The 25,280-nt window shown below is 38.0% G+C and overlaps 1 protein-coding gene across 1 annotated transcript; it reads right to left on the reverse strand.

The window, feature by feature from the left end:
* Positions 1 to 1,601: 1,601 nt before the first annotated feature.
* DNAI3 (dynein axonemal intermediate chain 3) lies at positions 1,602 to 25,280 on the reverse strand. Its single transcript, XM_035890658.1, has 22 exons — positions 25,153 to 25,280; positions 23,811 to 23,849; positions 19,390 to 19,571; positions 18,738 to 18,842; positions 17,683 to 17,841; positions 16,570 to 16,769; positions 16,170 to 16,286; positions 15,314 to 15,504; positions 14,296 to 14,420; positions 14,103 to 14,192; positions 13,679 to 13,750; positions 12,821 to 12,949; positions 9,928 to 10,001; positions 8,360 to 8,507; positions 7,526 to 7,613; positions 6,578 to 6,708; positions 5,794 to 5,857; positions 5,245 to 5,375; positions 4,372 to 4,576; positions 3,858 to 3,949; positions 2,323 to 2,456; positions 1,602 to 1,793 (listed from the first exon to the last, which is right to left on the reverse strand). Exons 1-22 carry the CDS (start codon positions 25,268 to 25,270, stop codon positions 1,787 to 1,789), a joined length of 2,601 nt encoding a protein of 866 aa, XP_035746551.1. The 5' UTR covers positions 25,271 to 25,280; the 3' UTR covers positions 1,602 to 1,786.

The following is a 25,280-nucleotide window of genomic DNA, read 5'->3' on the forward strand; positions in this document are numbered from 1 at the left end:
AAAGAGTGAACTCACCCGTCGAGAGTTTAATCTGTCCTCGTCCGATAGATTTGATGTCTGCTTGACAGGCTCTGCTCAGTTATGTGGTGTCTGACCTGGCTCTTGAAACCGAGCAGCCAGCAGAGCACCGCTTACGAACGAGTCCTCTCTGTGGATGGCGGATGAACTTCAGTATTCATGAGCCGTTACTCATTTACACTGGTAAATATTAAAACTTCTGTATAACACTATACGATCCATACGAGGGATTCCTGCCGAAAGACAATTATTCACACACTCAACAGCCACGGAGCGCCTGGTAAAAGCTGTTCTAAATAATACAGGTTTCTTCGAGGGAACAGTACATTTTAATGGCTTTGGGTTTCTCTTTGTAAGGATTTGCCAGGCGTGAGTGACAACCATTTTCTAATCTGACGATGGCAAGTCAACTTGGTTCAGCCTGTGATGTTTGAAGGGTTTATGAGCATTGTGGTCAGAGCTATGCTTTTGGTTCAGCAAAATTTGTTTAGTACTTTATATGGTCCTTCCTTAGCGTATCAACGTATGGATTCAGCAGAGGTGCACGGGGCTCCCCTGTCATTTAAGCGTGGTAAGTAACACACAGAAGGCTTTACAGCCCGGTGAATGTTTGTTGTGGCTGCATTTAAGGGAACAGAACCGTGTTGGTGCTGTTGAGGGGGCATCGATGTTGACTGTTCTTGCGTAAGCATCCTGTCATGCCTTTTGATCGTTGTGGCAATCTTCTTGGGACGGATTTTGCAGTGGTGATGGCCACCTCTGTTCCCTGCTGTAATCCAGGCGACTGCACGTGCTATCTGGGGAAATAATTGTTTGTGGAAGCTGTAGTGGGTAGAGTAAAGCTAGCTAATGATGAGATCATGTCTAGTGTAAAAAATACCTTTGTTCCTATGCTTCATGAGCTGCAAAGGCTCATGGACTTATAAGAGCAAGTCTGGTTCAGACTCTTCTGGTTTTGATCTTTAAATCCCTTAGCTGAGAGTGGAGTCTTTGCATGAGGAATTGTTCCTTCCATCTCCTGTGTTGCTGTGATTGTTGCGGTTGTCCAAGGCACCCACGTGCCCACATGGCTCCTCTTCTCTCTTCAACGGCAGCTCGGGGCCACGGGGCTGCACGAGTCTCAGGTGAGCATTCTCAGCTCTAGAGTGCTTTCTGTCACCCTATCTCCAGAGCAGGAAATGTCCTGGACATCTCAAAAAAACCCCAACTGCTTGTCCCTACATTTTCAAGAGGAGTGAATACTCTGGGGATAAGGGAGGAGACACTTGCTGGAGGTGAGTAGCAGAATTTGGATGGCCTATGTGAACGTAACTATTGGAGTTACTGGTGGGAGCAGGTGGATGTAGATTGGAGGGGTGAACACTGGCACGTTGGTTTGACTGGCTGAGTTGTGCTTAAGATTTTTACAGCTTATAGACAGACAGACACAGACTTTGTTATTTAAACAGAATATTCATTATAACTGTATTAATGAAAGATGGTGAGGGAAGTGTGAGTAAACAAATAGATAAAGTTAATGAAATAATCTCTAACTGCAAGATGCTTAATTTCTGAAGCTAAACATGTTCTGCTGAAATAAAGAGGTTCCGAAATAAAAAGCTTGCTGGTTCTAAAGGTGATAATGGGCTGTAAGCATCTGATGAGGAAATTATTTCTTGTCCCTTTACTAGTCCTAAATCCATTAGTATCTGCTTCTCCAGGTCCAGAAACACAGCATAGTCTGCATTTGCTTGCTCCTCCATCTCTTCTTTTGTTTTCTGTAGAGTAGTCATACTCTGAAGGGAAAACACATACCAGGCAATAACACATTGTTAAGCTCTGAAACCTGTATGCGACCCCATTGCTTCCCAGTGGATGTGTCAGCGCTATCACAAATTAATGAAAATAGGCATCACCTAGGGCTACATTGATTGAATTGTCATTTCCTTGGTTGATTAGTAAAATCTGTATGTGAATAAAGAATGGAAGGTGGGAGTCTCTCCTTGCTTGAAGGACCAACGTCTATAGGGAAGTTGCCAAAATGTAACTTTTTGAAAGAGCAACTGATGTAAAAAGAAAAGCAAATTCATAGTTGTTAAATGTCCATAGCCTCTAAAGCTCTTGTAGGAATTTCACTTGAATGGATGGTCCTAGGACCACCTATTCTACTCCTAAGACTGTAAATATGAAATGAGGAGCTGCTAAGCTATTCTGATTATGTCCATCCTGATTTTTGAAAAGACTATGGGAAATCCTGCCTAGCAAAACAGGTGCATTTTAAAGACCCAAAGAAACAAAGTTTTCTTAATTCTAAGTATAACGTACTGTTTTCTCCCTCTGTGCCTCCAGCTCCATTTCAATTCTGTTTTGGCTTGAATTTCTTGATACTCTTGAAACTGTTGTTCACAGGACTTCAGATATTTGACTTCTCTTTCAAAATAATCAAGTACGGTGGCGTGCTGTTAACGCAATGACGAACAATGGTCATTATATGCCCCAAGACACAGAATTACTGATGATGATCTGAATGGTATTGTTAGTTGATCTATATTGGGAATATAGATAACTCCATTTATCCAAATAATTTGTAGCAAAACAGTATGAACATGTGGATTGAAACCAATGGATTTTGGATACAAATATACATGGAGTTAAATAACTTTTGTTACACCGACTCTGAGTAGTAGATCATCCTTCAGGAACCTGCACTGAAAACTAAACCAGTTTTAGGTTAGTGGCTTCAATAAATCAGTCCATATCCTCACTGAGCCAACTTCAGGCAGGAAGAAACCATGAAATACCATACTTCAGTATTACACTGTGCATTTATCTGGGATTCTGTGTTTTAGTTTTCCTTAGTCTCTTCAACAACCTAATATTCTTCCGTGAATACTTGCTAAGAGTGAATGTAATCTAAATGTTAGTGACTGCTCCTGGGTTAATAATTCTGTGCCCTAAATAGTGTAGTTCCAAAACGCATGTAATTTGGGCAGGAGCAATGTGTTTTCTCATGTTACAGCGCTTAGGTAGCTCCTACCTTGCTTTGGCAAAGTTAGTTTTACTAAAATGAGGCTGCTGACCTGGTGTTTTATTGCTACATAGTGTAGCTCTGCACATAGCAAACCTTTATAGGATGTTTTATAAACTGTAGCCTTTCATACATAAACTTAAAACTGGGATAGGACGGGGAGAAGGTTTTGTGATGTAAAAATAACAGACTAGGCAGCAGGCAAGGCTGCTAGACTGGATGAGATGAAAACACTAGCCTGATCTTTGGCTGGGAGGTGGGGGAAAAGAACTGAAAATTATGTGAAAATAAAGAGAAATCAAAACTCTTTCCATCATTCCCATGGGCCTTTGGTACAGACAGTCCTTATTTCAAAAGAGAATGAATGAGTGGTAATGTTAGTAACAGTTTGCTGGAACTAAGCCGGAACCAGATACTAAGATGTGTAAATTGAAGTACCAAATTTACAGGGAAAAAACAAATAAATGATGCAAATGCGGACAAGAAGGTGTGAAGAAAGAGAAACTCAGTATATTTACATGACTATACACTATATAGCATAATTTCAATGCATGAAACCAGGTGTCATTTTATGCATGTGGCAAAAAATGTTGAACTTTTGACTGTGTTTTCATGCAGCTAGGTTGGAGCAGTGGAATTCTGCCAACTGTCACCCAGGTTTCCTTTAGGTGCTTCCTGTAGCTTTGCTACAGGTGATCTTTGGAGAATATGGCCATAGGGATCTCAAATTAATTGCCATCCATTTGAAGGCAAGTTTTTCCAGGCAGGCCTGTTCTTGTGTTGGAGTTTTCAGGATAAAATGTCACAGAAAGAAATAAAAATTCTTACCAACCTCATTCCTTGCAGGGTCACTTAGTGTCTGACAGATTTCCAAAACATGCAGTACTCCAAGATTATCAGAAACAGCCAAGAAATGCTGCTTCGCTGAAAGATATTTGACAAAACCCATATAAACAATCTAAATTCCAACAGTAACACATACCTCCCACCCAAACATGAGCCACAGAGGGTTCATTTTTGTTGTGGTCTTTTTGGTTTATTGTTCACTGCAGCAAAAAGGCAGCCCTTGTTTTCTTAACAAAGAAAATGTCTTAAGCTCTTATTTTCTTAACAAATGAAATTCCCTTTAAAGTTTATACTTTTTCAAACTTTTTTTAAATTGCCGTGGTAGTACAGTTAGAACTGATGTACGCATTTTTGTGTATATAGTGCAGTGTTAAATTAGTGGAAGTATGTACTTATCTATTCTGCAAGATGGTCTGTAACAAGATCAGTGTGCCTTGGAGTCCTGGGCCATTTTGCAAACAAGTATATAGTGCAACAAAGTGCAATCACCATCAACATACGTGAGGCAATCCAGGGGCTGATGAAAGTGATCATTGATTTGGAGATGTTCTGGAAATGAGATGGCTCATGAGTTTTCTTCAGTAAGTCCCAAATATCTATATTTCCATCATCTCTGCCAATGAAGAAAACTCCTGGTCTCGTTAAGGACCATTGTCCTGCAGTGTATCTTCCTGCAGAGCAGCTTGACTGAAGGATCGGTCCATTCTTAATTTTTTTTGAAAACAAATAAAAGATAGACCTAACAATCAAACAGTACTATTCATTCACTACTTCAAATCTCCTACCAGTTAAGAACATTCACAATTTAAATGATTCTATTATAAAAATTGTATCAGTGGCAAAATTGGCATCACCTTCTGCAGATAGAGAGGAGAATTGTGGGGAAGTCAAAAACCTGGTATCTCACTTCCAGTCTGTTAAGGTAATCTTCCTATCTGCTGCTAAAATCTGTGGTCTTGAGATTCTGCCAGGTGCAGCTAACCTGGATCCCCACATGGAAGGAACTGTAAAAAAACCCCACGTTGCTTGCATCCTAAATGTGAGTTCTTTGGACCTGTTGAGCACACATTGCCTTTATTCTTCCATTTCCCTAGCAGCAGAAATAATTTGTTGAGAAGCTACAGTTTTTACAAGGTTGGAATTGAAGAAGGCCACTTCATTTTTTCTGTAAAAGGCAAGTTTACAAAACTATTTCTAAAATACATTTTCTAATGTGAAGAAAAAGGATAAGCTCTTCTTGTACCCAATTTATTTCTAAACTGTAAAGCTTTGTGACTTGCAAACATTTCTGAAAATACAGATTGTGAGGCTGTATTGAGAGTTCTGCCTTGTATATCTATGAATTATGTTACGGCTGTGTTAAAGTAACTTACCGTAACCCCTTCTTTCCAAATGGCAAAATTCCGGCCTCCGACACTTAGAATGATGTCTTTAAAAAACAGAGATTTCTGGAGAGTGTTGATAGTTTCGGTGTGGATGGTGTATTTCTGAGTGTGCTTCTGACCTAACGGAATGAAAAAGGCAGTTGCTTGTAAGCAGTGCTACAGTGATCATCTTCACAACGGGATTTAGGCGGGGGGAAACGAGCGCAGGATCCAGCACAGGCGTCGAAGATACTACCCTCATTTTTTTTCTCACAAGGTACAGGAATTGGAATTGCCTCAAATCTAGTTACTTGCATGATTTGTGCCAATAGCTACATAGCAATGCACCTGTGACACTGGAGAGGTTTTTTGGTATTCTGTCATCACAGCTGAACTCTTTGCATTTTTGAGGGTGTACTGCTAAATCCTGGTGTTGTCAGTGAGACAGACTATTAGAGCAGGTGAGCAAGAACCTTAAAAAGACAGAGCATAGGTGCGAATATTTTAAAGTCAGCGATATATTAAGGTTTAAACAGGTATTGAGAAACTTGAACTTACTAACTGGTTTTGCCGAGTCACTATCAATTTCCATTTTCCAGTTGGAATAAACAATTTCTCCATCCTGTGATGTCAGAAAAAACAAGTAAATGCATTTAATATCAAATATGTTCTGAGTAAATGAAAATTAAAGTTTGCAGCCAGTGACTGAAAAAACACTAAAGTTTTGGATCACCATTTTTCAGTTATGTATTGCCAAACCAGCTTTACTTACCATGATGCATGTAGGCAGCCCTTCCTGCAGAATTAGGTGACTGGAAGCAAAAAGGTAGCTAGAAGCCAAATTTTCATTTCCACATGAACTCAAAACTGGGGAAGTTTTTGGAATTTTAGATACGTAGGGTAGGTAGAGGTGTTATGAATAGTTGGGACTTCCTAAAGTAGAACTAAGTTATGGGGGAAATTGTAGATTAAACATATTCACCTGACATTTGGGGAAACGCTAAACAAAATATTACTGATCTTATGGGTTCTGGAATAAGGAAATACTCTTTGGTACCTGATGGCAGGTAGTTAAGTTCAACATATTTTGGAAATGTCTTCTAATTCTGCCCTTTGAGTAAGGGTTCATAGTCTACCAAATATTGGGGTTTATTATTATTTTAAGCATGTAGCTAAGTGCATTAAAATGGGAATAAAATGTGGCATGTCCAGAATGATCTTTTTAGTTAAAACCTGAAGAAAACATGCAAGCCCATACATTTGTGAGAAAACTATATTTAATTGTTTGGTCTTTTGGATATCTTGGATTAACAATTTCATCAGTAATCTTATTTTCACTTACTTCATTTCCAACAAAAAAGCCGGTGGAGATATTCTCTGGCCCTTTCAGATTTTTGCTTGAAGGAGTTCTCATCTCTGTATACGGGCTCTCTTTGGCAGGTACTTCTAGTGTGTTCAGAGATTGCACCTTCTCTGGGAAACAGTATGGATACATCTATTTATTATACACTGGAATTTATCAGACCAAGCAAATCCTTTGTCTTATAAAGGTAGTTCACGACTAAGGGGAATTTTAAGAGGAGAGATCTCAAGAGCAGAAAGACTGCCGAGTAAAGCAGCAGTTTTGCAGCTTAACTGTTTCCTGGTGGCATCTCCCTGTTGCTGCAGCTACTCTGAAGTCAGTGCTTCCCGTACCCAGACGACTACTTAGGGTAGCACCGTTCTGTTCTTCATCAGTTTCTGGCATGGTTTGCAGTTACCCAAGGAGTCCAACTCTTGGGCTACCTGCGTGTCAGCTTGCCGACCTTAGAGGGACCAGCAGGGCGCCCCTACCACATCTTACCATCATAAGAACTGATCTGCCTCGGAATGTGAAGTGCTAACCTGATGTTCTGTAGTGAAGAGTGATGCCTCTATCCAAAGCGCTACTGAAATACCTACAATATATACTGTTGATCTAGGATTATTTTTCTAAAAATAGTACTCTATAAGGGCTGAAAAGGACATACTGTTTCAGGGATAAAGAGACTGGGTGGGGGACTTGCATGGGCTATTAAGTGAAACGTGGCTGTTACTGCAGATACAGAACTGCTCTTTTTGTATTCAATACATGCACATATCTTTGCAGTCAATACATGTATATCGCACTTGGAATACCAGTATATTTATGAAACCTTTTTCCCCAGGTGCATTCAGCTATACAAAATTTTTTTGCTCAGCTTTCATTATGTGTATACTGAAACATAAACTTAAGAACATTTTCCCTAATAAGGTGTAATAAAAATATTACCTGAAGTTTTGTAATGATAATGCAGTTCCCTTAAACTAATTCTGACGGGAGCATACTCTGTGTTGGGATCACTTTCACACAGGTTTATCTGTTCAGAAAAAAAGCATTTGCTAACTCTTTTTGTCAGATCTTTGAGGTACAAGACTGAACAACTTTCTGCTGTAATGGAACAGGTCTTTTCAGTTTGCGGTGTGCTTGTAATACTCCACAAACAGTATTTGCTGCCTCACGTGCAAGCACAGAGAAAATGCAAACCTGTGGTTTCTCTTGTGTTATCTTTTCCCTAAGGATTTTGCCATGTTTCGAGCAAGAAAACCCAGCTCCAGTGTTCAAGCTTGTTCAAAAACCGTGCTGGCTGCAGCTATTCTGAGCAGCACAAATCAGCAGGTCCGAAATTATTTTTTTTTAATTTAATTTTTTTTTACACCTAACAGATTATTTTCAGCCTCACTTTTTTCATAAACTGCTATGACCATTTTCATCAGACTGACTGTCGGGTTGCCAGTAATTATGGCTCTGTTGACCATGACCCCAATTCACAGTTTGGGAGCCACAGCACAGCAACTGAAAAGGCCGACAGGAGCTTACACTATTAACACAACTACTTTTGCAGTTTTTAAGAAGCAGTCGTGCTGTTCTTGTGAGTTAGCTTTTCAAAATGCATTTTACTGAAGTTTCAGAGGAATGTCTTTCATTTCATAATCAGAAGGAAATTCACAACGAAGTCACAATTTGCTTGGAAAAATTAAAAGGGTTGGGAAGCAAAAGAATACAGTACAGAATACATAGCTGCAGTTTGGCTTGATCCTTCTGTTCTATATTTGTGTACAGTACCTTTATGAGAGGTTTCCAGCAGAGATCTAGACGCTTAAAAGTATCTGGAACATCAAGGGGCATATAGAAAATATCCTTCTCTTTCACTTTCTCAGATGAAGGTTGTTCAGGATGTTTAGTGGCTGGAATATCCCAAAAAAATACTGAGCTGCAAAATGATTGTATCTTGTTATTCCCTGGTTTTGTTTCAAAGTCAGATGCAGTTTTCCACACATTTTAAAGAGGCTTTTTTTTTTTTTAGCCTTTCATCTTCAAACTTTACATAGCAATAGAGACTCTGAAAAGCAGACAAATGATAGATATTCAATTGCTGCTTTTGTAAATTATGGCATATATTCTTTTATTCACCATTTCATCAGTTGCTAACTATACCAAAGCAGCTAGATAGCATTCATACAGTTTGCTTATGGAAAGTTACTGGGTGAAGTTACTGGCACTACCTGGGTGAAATTCCTGGAGGCTGAGAGAACTGGACAGAACTCTAGCAGGTAATTTAGTAATCCAAATGGAACCTCATTGCCAATTCTTGTGCGTACCAATTTATTTGCTGACATTCAAGGCAAGTGGGGCCACTCACTTGAATCTGTCATCTCACTGGAGTTTTCAGCCCTCGGATGGTTCCTGTTGCTCTACTCTGGACATTCATTCACAGATTTGATACAGACAGTGATAATTTTTCTCATTCCTGACATCACCTTCCCTTTTCTAACAGGAGTTGCTCAGGGACCTCTGCTCTTCAAGGATGACATTACAGTGACTTCCCTGCTCTTACTTTAGGTGAGTACTTTTAATTTGGAGCCCTGGTGTGCGAGTAGTTTAAATTATTTCTTCCATGTGCATTACTTGCATTACACTGCAAACTTATTAACACCTGTATTTACAATTATACTTCTAACTTAATTCTTCAAAGTCTTCTCTGTATTTGATTAGGGAAAATAACTTTGTATCATTACCAAATTTTGCTCTCTCTGATCCTCCTTTTGATTTAACTAGCAATGACATGATTGAACCCATCCCTGCAGCCTCGAAGCCTTAAGCCTTTTGCCGTTGTGAAAGCTAAACATTTATTTCCACTTTTTACATTCTGCCCCCTTGCCAGGCTTTCATATAGGATAACATTTGGTCATAATCATCATGACTATTCAGTCCACAAAAGAGGAGATTCATACAGAATACTTTTGCCAGCTAAGTCTCCAAGCTTAAATATAGTTTACAGTATTTCTGTGGCCTCAAAATCTTTAACAGCTTTTTGTGCGAGTCACATAATCAGTGTAAGTGTGGGGCTGTGGCTCTCCAGGCCAATGTATGTGTGATCTACAGTCTTAAGGTATACACAGATTATAAACGTATACATGTGAGGTTTTTCAGTTAATGAATACTTAATGCCATTACTGTAAAGGGCTTAACTGGCCAAGAACTTGATGTGCTTGTCTTCTGCATACAGAATTTCAGCTATTCAGGGTAGGCTGGTAGGAATCCAGAAGGGTGCTAGTTAAATCATGGGTACATTCCGTAAAGCTTTCCAAAGGAAACTGGAAGACATCTTGTAGAGTATGTATTGTATATACCAATCAGGGGAGCAGGTTACAAGCTGCACACAAGTTTCAGCTCTGTTTTCAGAAGTAGCACCCATTCGGTTGTCCTGAAAATAACAGTAGTAATTATTACAGGGGGAGAAGATAACGAGAGACAAAAATTATACTCTGCTAAGTATTTCGACACATAAAATGGGCTTCTAGAAATTAAGTCACTCTTTCTGCTTGGGTAAGGTTTGAAAATCAGGACTTAATAATGTGTAGTTACAAAGTCAAGCTATTCTACAAATGTACTTCAAGTGACCTGATACCAGCTTTGCCTGCTAAGCACCTATAATTCTAAATTAAGTCAGCAGGATAAATACTTGCTGGCACCACTGCAAGTCAGGCCCTCTTTAGGTTGCCATGTTTGTAACTTTTTTTAATCTAGCTTAACCAAACAGCAAATCAGTGAGAAATTTATCTCAAGCAGTTAAGTGTAGTGGGAGTGATCTCTTTGCCAAGTTTACACCATGGGTCATCTCTCTTAAATTATCACTCAGCTAGACCACACTGTGGGATAGTAGTGGTGCCTTCAGATGTTAATTATTAATAGTTTAGTTTGTATATCTGAGGTTCTGCAGGTTTTGTAGTACTTATAATTTACCAAGTAGTCATTGTTTTATACCAAATTTATTTTATTTTTTTCCGAAAAATAAAGAAAAGGTGTTGGGGGAGAACAAGTGACTATAGGTTATGCCCTGATCAAATACAATTTCCAGTATATGCAAAACATTGGCTAAAACGGTACTTACTGTAGAATCATAGAATCATTTGGTTGGAAAAGACCTTTAAGATCGAGTCCAACTGTACCTGTCCACTACTAAACCACGTCCCTAAGCATCTCATCTACCCATCTTTTAAATACCTCCAGGGGTGGGGACTCGACAGCTTCCCTGGGCAGCCTGTTCCGATGCTTGACCACCCTTTCAGGGAAGAAATTTTTCCTAATATCCAATCTAAACCTCCCCTGGTGCAAATTGAGGCCATTTCCTCTTGTCTTGTCACTTGTTGCTTGGGAGCAGAGGCTGACACCCTCCCCACCCAGCTCCCCTCTCCTGTCAGGCAGTTGTAGGGATCGATAAGGGCCGCCCCCGGCGCGAGCCCAGGGGCCCGGTCACTGCCCTGCCCCTGCTGGCCACACCACTCCTGATACAAACCAGGGTCCTGTTGGCCGCCTTGGCCACCTGGGCACACTGCTGGCTCATATTCAGCCTCCTGTTGGCCAACACCCCCAGGTCCTTTTCTGCCCTGCAGCTTTCCAGCCACTCATCCCCAGGCCTGTAGAGTTGCATGGGGTTGTTGTGACCCCAGTGCAGGACCCAGCACTTGGCCTTGTTAAACCTCACACAATTGGCCTTGGCCCATCGATCCAGCCTGTCCAGATCCCTCTGTAGAGCCTTCCTACCCTTCAGCAGATCAACACTTCCACCCAGTTTGGTGTCATCTGCAAACTTGCTGAGGGTGCACTCAATCCCCTTATCTAGGTCAGTGATAAAGATGTTAAACAGAACTGGCCCCAACACTGAGCCCTGAGGAACACCACTCGTGACTGGCCTCCAACTGGATTTAACTCCCCACTTTGGGCCCAGCCATCCAGTCAGTTTATCAACTATGCAGCAAAGTTTCAGCTACACTTTTTTTAGGTCAAATCTTACTCTTGTTTTCATTTGTGAGTTGCCTACCTGGAGTCAAAATGGTAGTCTCACAACCATGCAAAGCTGAATTAGGTTCTGGATATAACTTTGAATACTTTTTCATTGGTATATAATAATAAACTGCTGATTTTAGGAACTGTGCCACAAAAACTGCAATGCTGTGCAAAGGCTGACACGCATTCCATGTTTATGTAACAAAAAGTATGTCCCAGTACACGTTGCTAAATATTGTCAAAGTCATTCCTTTGTCAGTGTTATTTATCAAGCTTGGGTTTCCTGTATCTGTTATCCCAGATGAACATGAAAACAGCTTTCTGAGCCTAAACCTTGGCAAAAAAACACTCCTACCCAAACAACAAAAACCACAACAGCATTCTGCTATTCAATGTTTTACATCTGGTACCAATTAGGATCCATGGGTACTAATGTAGCATAATTTAATAATGAACAGTTGTGTCAACTTTCTTTTTAGGATATATGTGCACCCTTTTCCTCACTTTTCTGGTAATGTTGCTAAAGACTGCAGTATCTATGAAGTCTTAAAAATTTGTTTTCAAAAACTATTGATATATTAATTTGCGTAAACCTTTTAAAGATCTCAGTTTTCTTTCTCTTGACCTGCTTTTCTGCTGACGTTATGTTGCATTTAACTACATTTGCATTCATTAAATTTGCATTGAATTTGGGCAACCGTTTGCAGTACTTTGATAGTAAATGAGCATCCAATACTCTCGTAATAATGTTGGAGCCTTTAACTACATAGATCCTAAGTACTATGCAGCTTTAAAACCATCACAGAAAATGTAAGTAAGTTTTGCGTACACAGGCAGCACCTAGAAGAATTAAGGTAACTAAAATAACACCATTCTTGGGTGCCTAGATATTTAGGTAATTGAAATTATTTCTCTGAATTCTTGGTGGCAGGCTAGATTGCTCATAGTAGAAATTCAGCATATTTTAGATATGGAAGGCTTATTATAATTTTGAATTGTAATTTTAGTAAAGCTACAGTATGAGCAGATTCATATCAGACTGAGAACACAGCAGTTGTAAAGCACAGTGAACAGGACAAGTGGCACAAGATTATTTCTCACTACATTTTCTAAAAAATAAAGAAGGCTATTACAAATAATTCAATCTTTAATACTTTATCTTGAGTTACAATATGATTTCTGAGGCAGTAGATTAGGAAAACAATAAAAAGAAGAAAAGTGCATTTTTAAACTCACCTCAAAATAATCTGGCAGCCAGTGTATATCTGTTACTGGTTTTTTATGACTATGCTGTAGGGAAGAGACTGCACAGTATCTTACTAGAGGTGGCTCTGTGCTACTCTGCTCGACTTCCGTAAGTGATGGCTAGAAATGTTTTAAAAAGAGATATCTTAGTGTATTTCCAAAATACAATAGTAGACCTGTCAAAGAAAAAAGGTTACTCTACATACTGTTAATGCTTCTTCATGTATTTCTAATCCATTTCTAGAACTTTCTAGAGGTCTAATACCTTCCCTTTGGAAAAAAAAAAAAAACAGTGGAAAGCCTCAAAACAGGCCTTTTGAATATGAAGCTCTAAAAAGAATTCCACCATGCCTCCACAGGCACACGCACATCCACTTATGTTATTAGTTCCTCCTCTGCTCATAGGTCTCTCTTCTGCTTATCCCCTTTACAGTCTTCTTCCACTGAAATCTGCTTCACAGCTTCCAAGCTACCTTTTTTCTGTCCACAAACTTCCAGAATCATTTTCAGTATTACGTTCAGCAACAAATGCTATATGTATTTGACAAGCTTCACAAGGTAAGAGCTGAGTCTGCGTTAGTGCCCATTAAAGAACACTCCTATTGAAGCCTAAGTCTGCACAAAATGCAGCAAAGCTATTAAGCTGCACTAATCAGGTAGAAATTATATCGTGAGAATGGATTTATTTCATGAACTCACCAAGTTTCTTATCCTTTCCAGTCTCTCATTGCAAAGATTATCTACTCCTCTGTTTTGAGTCAGAATACCTTACCCATTTTTCCCCACAGATATGTAGATGTACTGCAGCATATTTAGAATGGAAGCATTCACCATATTAACAGCCCTTACCTTGATTCCATCAGCATCGGTTTTTGCATTTTGCAGCTTTTCTTCATGTTGAGAAATATCCCACAGTACAACCTACAATGAGAAATGAGTATATTATGAATTATTTCATCCTTTATAGTAATACACTTTTTTTTCAAATGCAGTTCATGGGGGCTTGGGGGTAAATAAGAAATTCACTCTCTGCACTAGAACTTACTAAGTCTTTAAAGTATTGCCTCTTCAGTCTGATGTAACCAGCTGAAAGGCTACACTTGAAGAGGCAATACTTTAAAGTATTTCAGTCTGATGTAACCAGCTGAAAGGCTACACTTGTCTCAACAAAAAAAGAGTCTTTACAGCTTGACCTATTTATCAGTACTACAAAGAAGCATTGTACAGTAATGGCTCAGCTATGGAAGTTTATTCTTAAACAGAGAATTAACACCTGTCCATTGATGCAGCCACCAGCAATGATATTTGGATCAGTTGGACTGAACTGAAAGCAGGAAACATCTTCAGGACACTCCAACATTATCTAGAAAGAAGAAAAACAAAATAGTTGAGAAATACAGTCACACTGATTGATTGTTCTCTTGTTATTTAAATACTTAGCATATTTAAAAGTCCTGATTAAATACCTGAGGGTGGATAGGGTCAAAAAAACTCCAAAGAAGTATAACTGACTGCTGCAGCAATGATTTATCAGAAAGGTTGACTTCTTCTTCGTAAGAAAGCCGCTGTCTTGCTGACACTGCTATAATCCCTGATTGAGAAAACAAATTTTCTCAGAAGAGACAATTCCAAGTTTCAATGTGTTGTTGATTATTCTAAGTGACTTACATTCATACCTTCTGAATACAGTGCAAAAAAAATAATACAAAAACCCCAACCAACAACTATGTATTTTTTGTTTTGCAAATCAACTTTGAGGAAATTATTTTTTTTGCTTCAAATTACTTAACAATGAGTCATAGAACCTAAGTATCAGGATAAAATTCAACTTTTTTGTTACTGCTCCTTAATGGTGTAATACTGCACCTGAAATGATGTGGCAGGCCTATAGTCCTGGCCACCCATCATGAAATCAAATGTTTTGTAGCTGAATTAATTTCCTATGCAGGCTGCAGTGTTGGCTATTAGTGTGCTGTGCAGCTAGGACGTTTATATAGAACTTAATTGTCCCTTTAGGCCTGGCATCGTAGAGCAATAATCGACGGCTGGGAGCAGGAGGAGACATTTAGTACGCCTTGTGATGCTCCCTGGCACTTGGCAGAGACACGTCCCGTTGTGGCTCTTAACATTCCTCTCAAGCACCAGCCATGGGGAGAACAACAGTGGTATGCAGAGCCACCAGAAGGACCTGGCACAGTTGCAGCCCCACTTAAATGAGCCTCATAAGGCAGAAATTTCCCTTCCCTATCATCTCAATTTACACATTACTGTGAGGGACTTCGCATGGCCTGTCTGAACTCTACAAAGAATTTGTCTGTCTCATTTTTCACTTCGTCTCAAGTCAGCAATTCCGACAGACATACTAAATCAGTTTTGATTTGTTTTTAAGTTTAAAAGCTGATAATTTTATGAAAGATGCATATTTTACAGCTGTCGTATAATACGTGTCATTCAAATCTCAAATCATTATTTTAACCGCATTACCATAAATGGTTGGATGCCAGCAAACGCAGCTAATAGTTCTGTCCTTGAGATAGCGCAGATCTGTAAATGACTGGTATGCTTTAAGATAAACATCTGGCTTGCCACCAGAACTGCTTTCATCTTCTGCTAGGGCCTTCCAGTCATCAAAAAAAGCATTCATAATTTCATTTTGCTGCAATGCAATTTCCATTCTGTTTTGTGAAGAGAACAGTTAACACTTTCAATAATCCAGATGTGACTACTCAGTAGTAGAATCACAAATATTTCTGTAAAGAGGCAGCTTTTGTTTTACACTGAATTATGACTGCAGTAATAAAAAAAAACAAACAAGTATTAATTCTTCAGTGATGCATCACTGTACGGAAACTCTCTTCCATTTAAATATAAATAACTAATTTTACCAAGAATTTAACTCTAGTTCTGTGTGGATCAAGTACAGTGCATTTGTCCAATTCTTGTGCAAAAAGCGTCAGTAAGTGGGACTTGTCCTGCAATGAAGGGCTGTAGGACAGCACCTTTGCTCTTCTGCATAAGCGTCTGCTTGAGTGAGCACTGTTTGAAAGATCAGCTTTGCAGCTTGTTTGAAAAAAATCTATCACTATCAACTTTAAGAGTTGTAATATCTATTTAAACCAACATGCGTATTTATATGGCATAGATGTCATGTTGATTTTCATAGAAAAAATATTAATATTTAATATTAAAATAATAGGAGAAAAAAACGAAAGAAAAAAGTACACAGAAACAAAAAATGTATCAGTATGACCAGACTAATGGTCCACTCAGACAAGAGTTCTTGCCTGTATTCTATATTATTTCAGGTAGCCTTTAATGTGTATTGCTGTAGTAATTTTACCTTAAATGTACTGATGTAAGAAATTCTTTGAGCTTCTCAGATGCCAGACTCTCTTCTTTCTCTTCATTTGACAACTGTCTAGGAAAATACTGTGTGGCTGCATTTTTTGGATAGGTCCTAACCAATTGGAATAGATTTGAACGTGAGTAAGCATAGAAACAATTTCAAAGACAGAAAGCCATGTAATGCGTAAAATTAAAAGTTAAGTGTATTCTGTTTTTCTAGAAACTTTGGAAAAGAGTGAAAGAAGAAAGATGCAGCCAGAACATCCAATCTCTTCTCTTAATCAGTTTTAACTGAGTAACTCTAGAAGAGTTGTGTTAATTTACATAACTTTAGGTGAGATCAGAAACAGCACGTAGCTTAATAAATAAGCTGATAAATATTTTCTCACACTTACCATTTTGTCTGAGTACTAGCTTCTCTTACTTTTGGAACCATTTGTATGCCCACATCTTTTTCAAGCATTTTAATACTGTAAGTTTTGTCTTCATAGGATGTGCATTCAACGTAACTGTCTTTAACATGTGAAGCATTTTTATCAGTAAATGTAATTGGTGCACCAAACTTCCTGCGTACTCGAGAAATCATATACTTAATCTGGAAAAGCAATATTTCTGTAGTTAGCAAAGGAGAAAGTTTTTGGAAAGTTCATTCTGTAAAATGGCAGCGCTGATATAATTATACAGTTAGTTCTATTGATGATTTCTGTGCTGAGTTTACTTATATTTCTGCATTTTCAAATTCTGAAGTGCTCATATAAATAACCCACATAGCTAACAGAAGACAGGTTTGTATTTCTAAAGCAACATAACATTTTGGATTACTGCTAGTAGGGTAAGAGGACTACGTTTTCTAATTCGTGCATTATCAAAGCTGCACCTTTAATTAAAGGACTGATTTGCAAGAGGTCTTATGTAACACTGCATTGGACTTCCAAGACCTAACTTTTCAGCCTGTCCCTCTTAGTGCAATTCTTGCCTTTGGGTGAGGTATTTCAGCTTCCCTTGCAGTAGAGAGTAGTAGAAGTAGAAGAGCCCTTAGAAATGTTGCATGCTACTTAAATGCCATCCATGTAATGAAACAGAGGTCACTGGGCTCCACTGAAACGGAACTAGGTTCTTAGAATATAATTACAATGACTCAATTTATAATCTTAGCCAGAGAGTAAATTGGGCAAAAAGTGGCAGCGATGCTAATGACCAAAGATGATCAGAACTTTTGAACTTAAAACTTAAAAAGTAGGTATGACCAATGCAGTCTCACATGCCTTATTTGCAGGATTTAAAGAGACCAGAGTTGTAAAAAAACCCCAAAAGTTTCTGCAGCACTTCCAGTTTTTGTTAAAAGTGGAGCTGTTTCTCTCTTTTTTTTTTTTTTTTTTTTGTGAAAGACCCCAAGCAAAGCTGCGATTGCAGCTTTCAGTTTCCTGACTTGATTTTTTTTTAAGGAACTTAAAATAAATTTCAGATTTTGATATTTATTTGATTGATGAACGTCCATTGATTCTGACCTTTATAACCTTGTCTTTAACAGATTCTTCTTCAACTTCCTTTTCGCTGCCAAGAGAAACCCAGGGTTTGTGGACAGGAGGCTTATAAGGATGGACTTCCAGAGCTTCCTCTTCATCTTCATCTTCTTTTTCTTCTTTTTCTTCTGCAGTTTCTGGAGGCTGTGACATCAAACAGTGAGAAACAGTACTTTTTCAAAAAATTGTTACTGAAGGGTAAGCATGAACTAGAACCCCAGTTTTCATTCTTTATTCACACATTCTTTACTTTTGTCTCAGTGCAGTAAGTCTGGCTATACTGTGCCCCTGGGTACGACTGAGTTAGGTCCCTTTAATTCATTTGTGCTTTAGAATTTTCCAATAAATGTTACATATTTACTATTTAACTACCAAAGAGAGAGACTTGTCTTGAAAGCAAATCACTGTCATATAAAAAGAATTTATAGATTTTCTACATTAGGCCCTCCTGCCTGGAATTGCAATTTGCTTTTCTATTAATTGTTACTTCAAACAAAAAGATGATGATGATGATGTTACTTCAAACTAAGATATCTTGTTACTTCAAGGCAAACTCACATTGAAAAAATATATAATCTACCCACAAATCTTCTCCTATGATGCAATGCACAAGTGGAAATTTATGTATCCAGAGCTATTTAGAACTGAAGACCATTTTAAAGTACGATTTGAAGAAAATATACATAACTATTGTGAAAATAAGTATAATATTTCTTTGAAGATGCCCAATATATTATAATCTTTTATTTTTATGTCTTAGAAACCTGGGTCTTGGCAGAGGAAATTAATGCTTATAATAAAAATGCAGCAATGGGGGCTATACTGGCGCTCTCAAGTAAAATACAGAAGTTTAATTTAGTCTTTTTCAGTACAGAAGATATTTTTACAGTGATAACATGTATTTTTCCATGATCAGATTAACCTTTAGGGAAACATTCTGACATTCCAAGCACATCAGGTGCTTACGAATACATGTTTGAGGCAAGATTCTGAAATACTCAGAGATAGAACAATGCTGTGGTATACTTGGATTTTCTTACCTTCAGAAGGTTTTCCTTGGCTTCTTCAGAAGCAACAAAGTAAAAGTTCTGTCCGTACTGGAACTTTGCATCAAAAACTACCAAAAGTTCTTCCCCTGGATATTCCTATTTTAATTAAAACAATTAGTGGAAAACTGAAAGCAAATAACACACAAAACAGACATGAACCTGTGACTGGCAAAGCTACCACTAGTGTAAATTCAATATCTTTGGTTAATCTTGTGGTTTTAACAGAGAATTTCATGTGATAATTGAAAAGAACAGATGGATTTTATTTTGTAATAAAAATAAGTCTGGGACAAAACTTATCTTTTCATACAGAGAATTAAACAGAAAAGAAACTGGTTTAATGATTCTCAATAAATAGGCCATGAATTAGGGGAAGCCAAATTATGTGAAGCTCTGCCAGTTCACAGAATCAAAACTAATAATATTTATGTTACTTTTAGCATATTTTCAATCTAAAGTTAGTTAAAAAAAAAAGTGCATGGTGAGCCACGAGAAACTTTGAGTTGACAGTGGTCCAGGACCTATTGGATATTACAGTATTAGTGTATTTACACGGAGTCAAACAAGGATAGAGCTTATCATTAAAAGAAGATATATTCTGAAAGCATAAAATCTTAAAGTGAGAAAGAAATAAGCTACATACTAGGACAACTTTTTTGACAGGGTGGAAATCGGAAACTGTAGCTCTTGTTTTCAGGTCCTGAATGATGTCCTCTTTTTTAATAAGTTTGAAACAATTTTCTTCTGTGACATCTTCATCAACTCGGCAATTAAAAATTTCTTGGGTCTTTGTAGTGAAAACTAAAGGAAAGATTTCTGGGTGGCCTGTGAAAGAAAGCAAAATTGCTTGATAAACAAATACAGTGTGTTGTTTAAACATAAACATGTACTTTCATAACTCTGGGTCTTTACTGTTTCTTAGCAGAATGCCTTTGAATCTCTCAGCTTAGTTTCTGGTATTTTGGAATGCATGGAATACAAATTATACTATATTTTGTTAATCTTGGAAAAGACTCTACCTAACATTTCCTACTTAATGAATATGTTATTCCTAGTATGAGGGTTTTTTTTCCCTCTTGATCAACAGGTGATTAAGAGCTTTAGTGAAGTCATTAATGGACTGTTTTTTATTTTTTTTTATTAAGGGACACATTAAGGGACACAACTGCATGGCTCTGATTTAAGAGAGATCCCTTGAATAAATATACTCTAGTCCTTCCCTGTAGAGCAGTGCGATGTTAAGCCAATGTTTAATCTAGATGAGGCTTCAGTGCCCTCCCAAATAAGGATGCTTTTCTGATTTGGGGCTTTCTTCTTCCTCTCATCGAGTTCAGTGCACGGTTGAGTCTATTTGTCACTAAGGAAGTGAGACTAAAGCAAGGTCACTAAGATTCAAGCTAGATATTTATTTTCAGCTTTGCTGGAGAATATATAGTGGTTGTTTTCTACACACATGACCTTGGTTAGGTTCATTCACATTAATTCAGAACAAGCCATTTCTTATCCTAGCTCTGGCACTGTTATCTTCATTGGTTTTAGCGAGGCTGGGTGCAGTTAGGTGACCCGTCAACTGTGCTTTGCAAACACTCAATCTGAAGATAATATACAGTGCTTCCTGTGAAGTGTGTGTCGGCTGTGTGTAGGCAACGCTGCTCCTTCCCATATTACATGTTCTGCCTTCCAGCTTACATGACAGCTATAAGTGATTAAGGTCGCTATAGGCCCAGCTAGTTGAAAACTGATGCCAAAGAGACTCTTTTCTGCCATTGTGATACTGCCATGCTAGCAGACTCGTGCTCCGTGTCTCAGCTGCCACAGTAAGAGCGTTCTTCATGAAGGCCACTGTGCTTTTATCCGGCAAGGCTAGCCGATGTCCATTTTGAAAGTTCATCTTTTTGATAAACTGGAAAGTGTAAAAGATTTAGGCACATGTATACATGTGATTTTTATGTACTGAAATGAGCTGGCTTTTGTGATAAGAGCTGATCCTTTCTATCATCTTTGTTTCATTCTCCTTTCTTAGTTTGAGTTATTTAATATTTGATCTTAATTCCCAGCACCTATGGTATTCTTCTCTTTGTGTATGCCTTCAGTTGAAGTTGATACATCTCAAATGATGATTTTGACCAGCTGGCTCAGCACGTTTTGAGAAGCCATCTCTAACCTAAGCCAACAAGGACTGACAAACCGATAAATCCTCCTTAATCTCTATCATTCGGGAAGCTAAATCTCTGCATAAGCCTATCACATAATACATAATATTTGATGAATCTGACATTTATCCTTTAAAATCTTTCAGTGCTGCTCCTCCACTGCATCCGCTCTGCTATAGTCATCCGCTAAAATTAATGACGTGCATGATGTTTCTGGTACACCCTGCTCTATACCAGGTATGATTTACTTAGTGTTCACTAGTCATTTTGTAGCACACACCATCCATTTGTAGCATGCACAGTCCATTAGTTCGCTTTCTTCACAAGTTGTAGTAAATAATGCATGACTTTCCTTTTTGGTATCTCAGAGATTTCCAGGATTTCTGTGGGGATGCTTCGAAAAAATACAGAATCATAGGGATGTTGATTGGGAAAGACCTCTGAATGTCGTCGGGTTCAAGCTCACTGTTGGTAACACCAGACCAAGTCAGGTCTCGTTTATCTTTCAGAGTCCCTGTGCTTGCCTTTGCCCTGTGCTGTAGGTAATGAAGCCAAGACCTAGATTCTTTTGCTTATCAATTTGGCTATGAGACCAGACTGAGAAAAAAGTGTTTACTCCAGGGTGATTTGAAATATCTAATCCTTTTGAGGAACTGCAGAATTTGATCTGCAGGACTCCCAGGTCACCCTGGCCAAGGCCATGAGGCCTCATTAGGATGTCATTAGGAACCAGACTCAAACCCTAGTACAAACTGCAACACTACAGATATACTCTACATTTTGATACATTGGAGCAAAAAAACTAGACCTCCTTTTGCAAATTAAATGTCATAGGATAGAAAGAGGACAGAAACCTAGAGCTGCGCAGCAAAACAGAATGCAATTTCCATCCTCTGCCATACACAGCTGGCTCAGAGGACAGCAAAGGAACAAGAGATTTGTACATACCGCAGTCCTCAGAGTTGGTTATGTGGCTAATGCAATTAGGAGGGCTAGAACCTACCAAAAATTTATAAATGTAATTTGCTGATTCTGATGTGATTTTTTTTTTTTTTTTCGGAAGATTATTCCCATGGCTCAAATACATGAAAGTAAACCTGAACAATTAGATTTTTTTTTTTGATATATCAAATATTTTAACCAGGAATAATTGTTGTTTATTCAAGAAGCTTGTATGATGTTATTTTTTAAAATGCTGAATCGTGCATACAGCCTTGTCCACAAATGCTAAGAAAATCCTTTCAAAGAGACGTAGGTTTCAGTGTCAAACAAAACAACACAAGCAGGCATTAAAGTTAAGCAAAAGTACAGTAGACATCAATTACAAGAGTAGGACAGTCTAAGTGTATTTTTTTCAATGCTCTATTGCTGTAAGTCCAAGTTAAAAACAAGGTAACAATCAGAATTAAAATATGTCTGAAGGACTAAAATTCTGTATTACAGAATGCTATATTATAACACATTCTATAGTATACCATAAGGAGCTGATACTGGAATTCTTATTATTATGAACATTTTTATTGAATGCACTTTTCCAGTAAAAAGTATGTAGCATCTACTCAGAGGCTTCGCATTGTTTTTCTAATAGTAAATTGTACTGATATAATTTGTAACAGTTTAGCAATATGAGAACTTTGCAAAGGACCAAGAAGCTCCAAGAGAGGTAAAGAACACTCGTAGGTCTTACGCTAACGAGATACCATGCATACAGTTTAAATCCTTCTCAGAAAGCGTCTGCATACAGTAGCATTATTTTCCTGCTTTTAGCGATGGATTTCTAGCAATAGTTTAGCTACTATGGCTCTAACTTTATTTGCCACTAGGTGGAAGTAAAATTCTCTCTTACTGACAAAACTAAGTATCTCCAGGAACACCAAAAATTCATTTTTGTAAAGTAACGCTTTCATCATCTGAGGGATCACTTATTGTCCGTTTTCATTAATTGCAGCTTAGCCATTTCGGTGATGCTATCAGAGTGCAATTTTCATTTCCACCCGTGTGCTCATAGGATTATACAGCAAGACAAGTCACTTATGATTTCTTTAAAAAATACCTAGTTTGTATATTCGTGGTTTGCCAGTTTGTTTTAGTTTTTAGCAATAAAAGCTGTACTGTTAAAAGCCAATTAAGGTGACCCTTTGGGCTGTTCCTGTAAACCATAGATAAATTTTACATTGACACCAATTTAAGTTATATCTGAGGAAGAATTGCACAAATCAGGTCAGAAGAAAAATCCAAACAAAAATGTGGAGAAAAAAAAAATTATTTGGTGTTTAAGAAAAAAGAATATATTTCAATTCAAATAATTCCATATTTTAGCTCTTAACTATGGCCACACTTAAAGCTACACTTTTCTTGCACATAAGCCAAAAGAAATGCTCGGTATATCTTGCAACTTTTAAATGGCAGAATTTTTTTCCCCTACAAAGCAAAAGATGTTAATCAACATCTATTGATATCTATGATTAAAAACCACAAGTGATATGCTAAAATAATCTTCTCACCAGATTTAATAATGATTTGACAAAGATCAAAGTTTAAAAAATTATAAAAATATTTCAAGTTTTTCTTTCAACTGCTTAACTATTACTAAATGCAAACATTTTGCACTCTATAATTTTGTTGTGATGCTTTTTATTTCCCCTGATCCCAGCTCCTCTCAACCCAAGATAAAAACATCTTCTGCAAACCCATACCTGTTTCAGCATTCCTTGCTGCACTGCCTGCTACTCAGATACAGGAGTGATTACAGTACCACTAATAGCTGCGTTTCTTCATAGTTTCTAATTTTTCTCATTCATGAAAAAAATCTTTCCTTTTCATTCCCTGGTATTAGCAACACTGAAGTTTCAAAATGCTTTAAAAGTATTTCAAAACTATTACTTTAAAGCCCAGTCATCATAGCACTTACCTATACTAGCCATAGAAAGATCAACTTCATCTTTTTTAGCTGAAATATAATGACATGATGTTATCAGTAATTTTTCTTATTAACAAAGTAACTATAAATATACAGTCCTGTCCTTGTTAGGACAATATTTAAAACTAAACCGTGAAGAGGAAACAAAAAATAATTTCTATTCAGTTTAAAATTAACACAAAGAAATTAGTCAAGTCTGTTAAACTAGGTCTGTATCTTAAGGAGATGTGAGCATATTTTGAAACTCTGGACATTTAAAACTTATTTTTATTTTGTGCAGGTGGTCTGCATGAGAGAAACCCTAAGAAATCTGTCATCTTGTGGTGCACACTGCAGCTGCCCTGGCTGAAAACTGCACTGACTGCTACCCGGTAGCAGCTGCTTGGGGCAGTTACCATGCAAATCGTGCCATAATGAAGAGGAGATAAATGGGCAAGGCTGGCTAACACCAGGCAGGAGCAGAGCTGGCAGGGGTGCAGGTAGGCGCAGACCTTAGTCCCCTCTGGCAGGGTGCTCTGGGTGGCAGGGTGCTGAGATGAGGGTCTGCAAACCTCACAGCGAGGTAGGACAGGAGAGATTAGCGCTGGTGTGCAGCATGTGCTCTGCAGCACCACAGCTATTAATCAGCTGGGAGGGAAAGGTGATTAAAAGGTAAAAGCAATTTCAGGAAGGTGGCTGTCACGGCAGGAAAAAAAAAATCCACGAAATAAAACAAATAAAATGCAAGCAAGAGTACATTCCCACCTTTTCTGAGAATGTCCATGAATCACTGGAAAAAATATTTGTATATAGCAAAGGCTCATTAGCCTTACACTTCATTAACTGTACACTTTATAAATGACACAACTGAGATAGTATCTCAGCACATCTCAGAAAAAAACCACAATAAAATGCACTGCAAAATTAAACGGTGAGACTTTGCTATATTTTCAAGCTCTATTATTGTACCTTTACAGTGTGACCCTGAGCACCAGAACTCCTGCTTCTGGGGCACCTGTCTGCCTGACGCTCTCTCCCTGGGCTGTTCGCTTTCGTGAATCTCCCCAGTTTATATATATTATTAAGCCTTTGAATTTCCCATTCAGTACTGTTATTATGACACCACAAATTTTAATAATCTAAACTACCAACAAAGAGTGTAAATATCGCAATGTAGCTTTGTATGTTCCCTATATTGGTTACAAAACCATAATCAGAATTGTAGATCTCTCATTTATATAAAATAGCACAATTTATCTCATGTTTACTTAAATGCATGGGCCCAAAATAATTAAGGTAGCTGTCACGTGAGACTAGATTACTGCTTGTGTCATTGCTGCTGTACCCTACATACCAAGCTGTGTTCGTTTTCCTTTTGAGGATCCCTTAGCTTTGTTTTCACCTTTCTGTTTCTTTGCCGAGGTTTTTGGACCTTTCGAGGAGGTCTTGCCGGATATGAGATTTTCTGACATTTTTTCAGGT

The sequence above is a fragment of the Egretta garzetta genome, unplaced genomic scaffold (genome assembly GCF_000687185.1).
Source record: "Egretta garzetta isolate BGI_Z169 unplaced genomic scaffold, ASM68718v1 scaffold43, whole genome shotgun sequence".
NCBI classification, from domain to species: domain Eukaryota; kingdom Metazoa; phylum Chordata; class Aves; order Pelecaniformes; family Ardeidae; genus Egretta; species Egretta garzetta.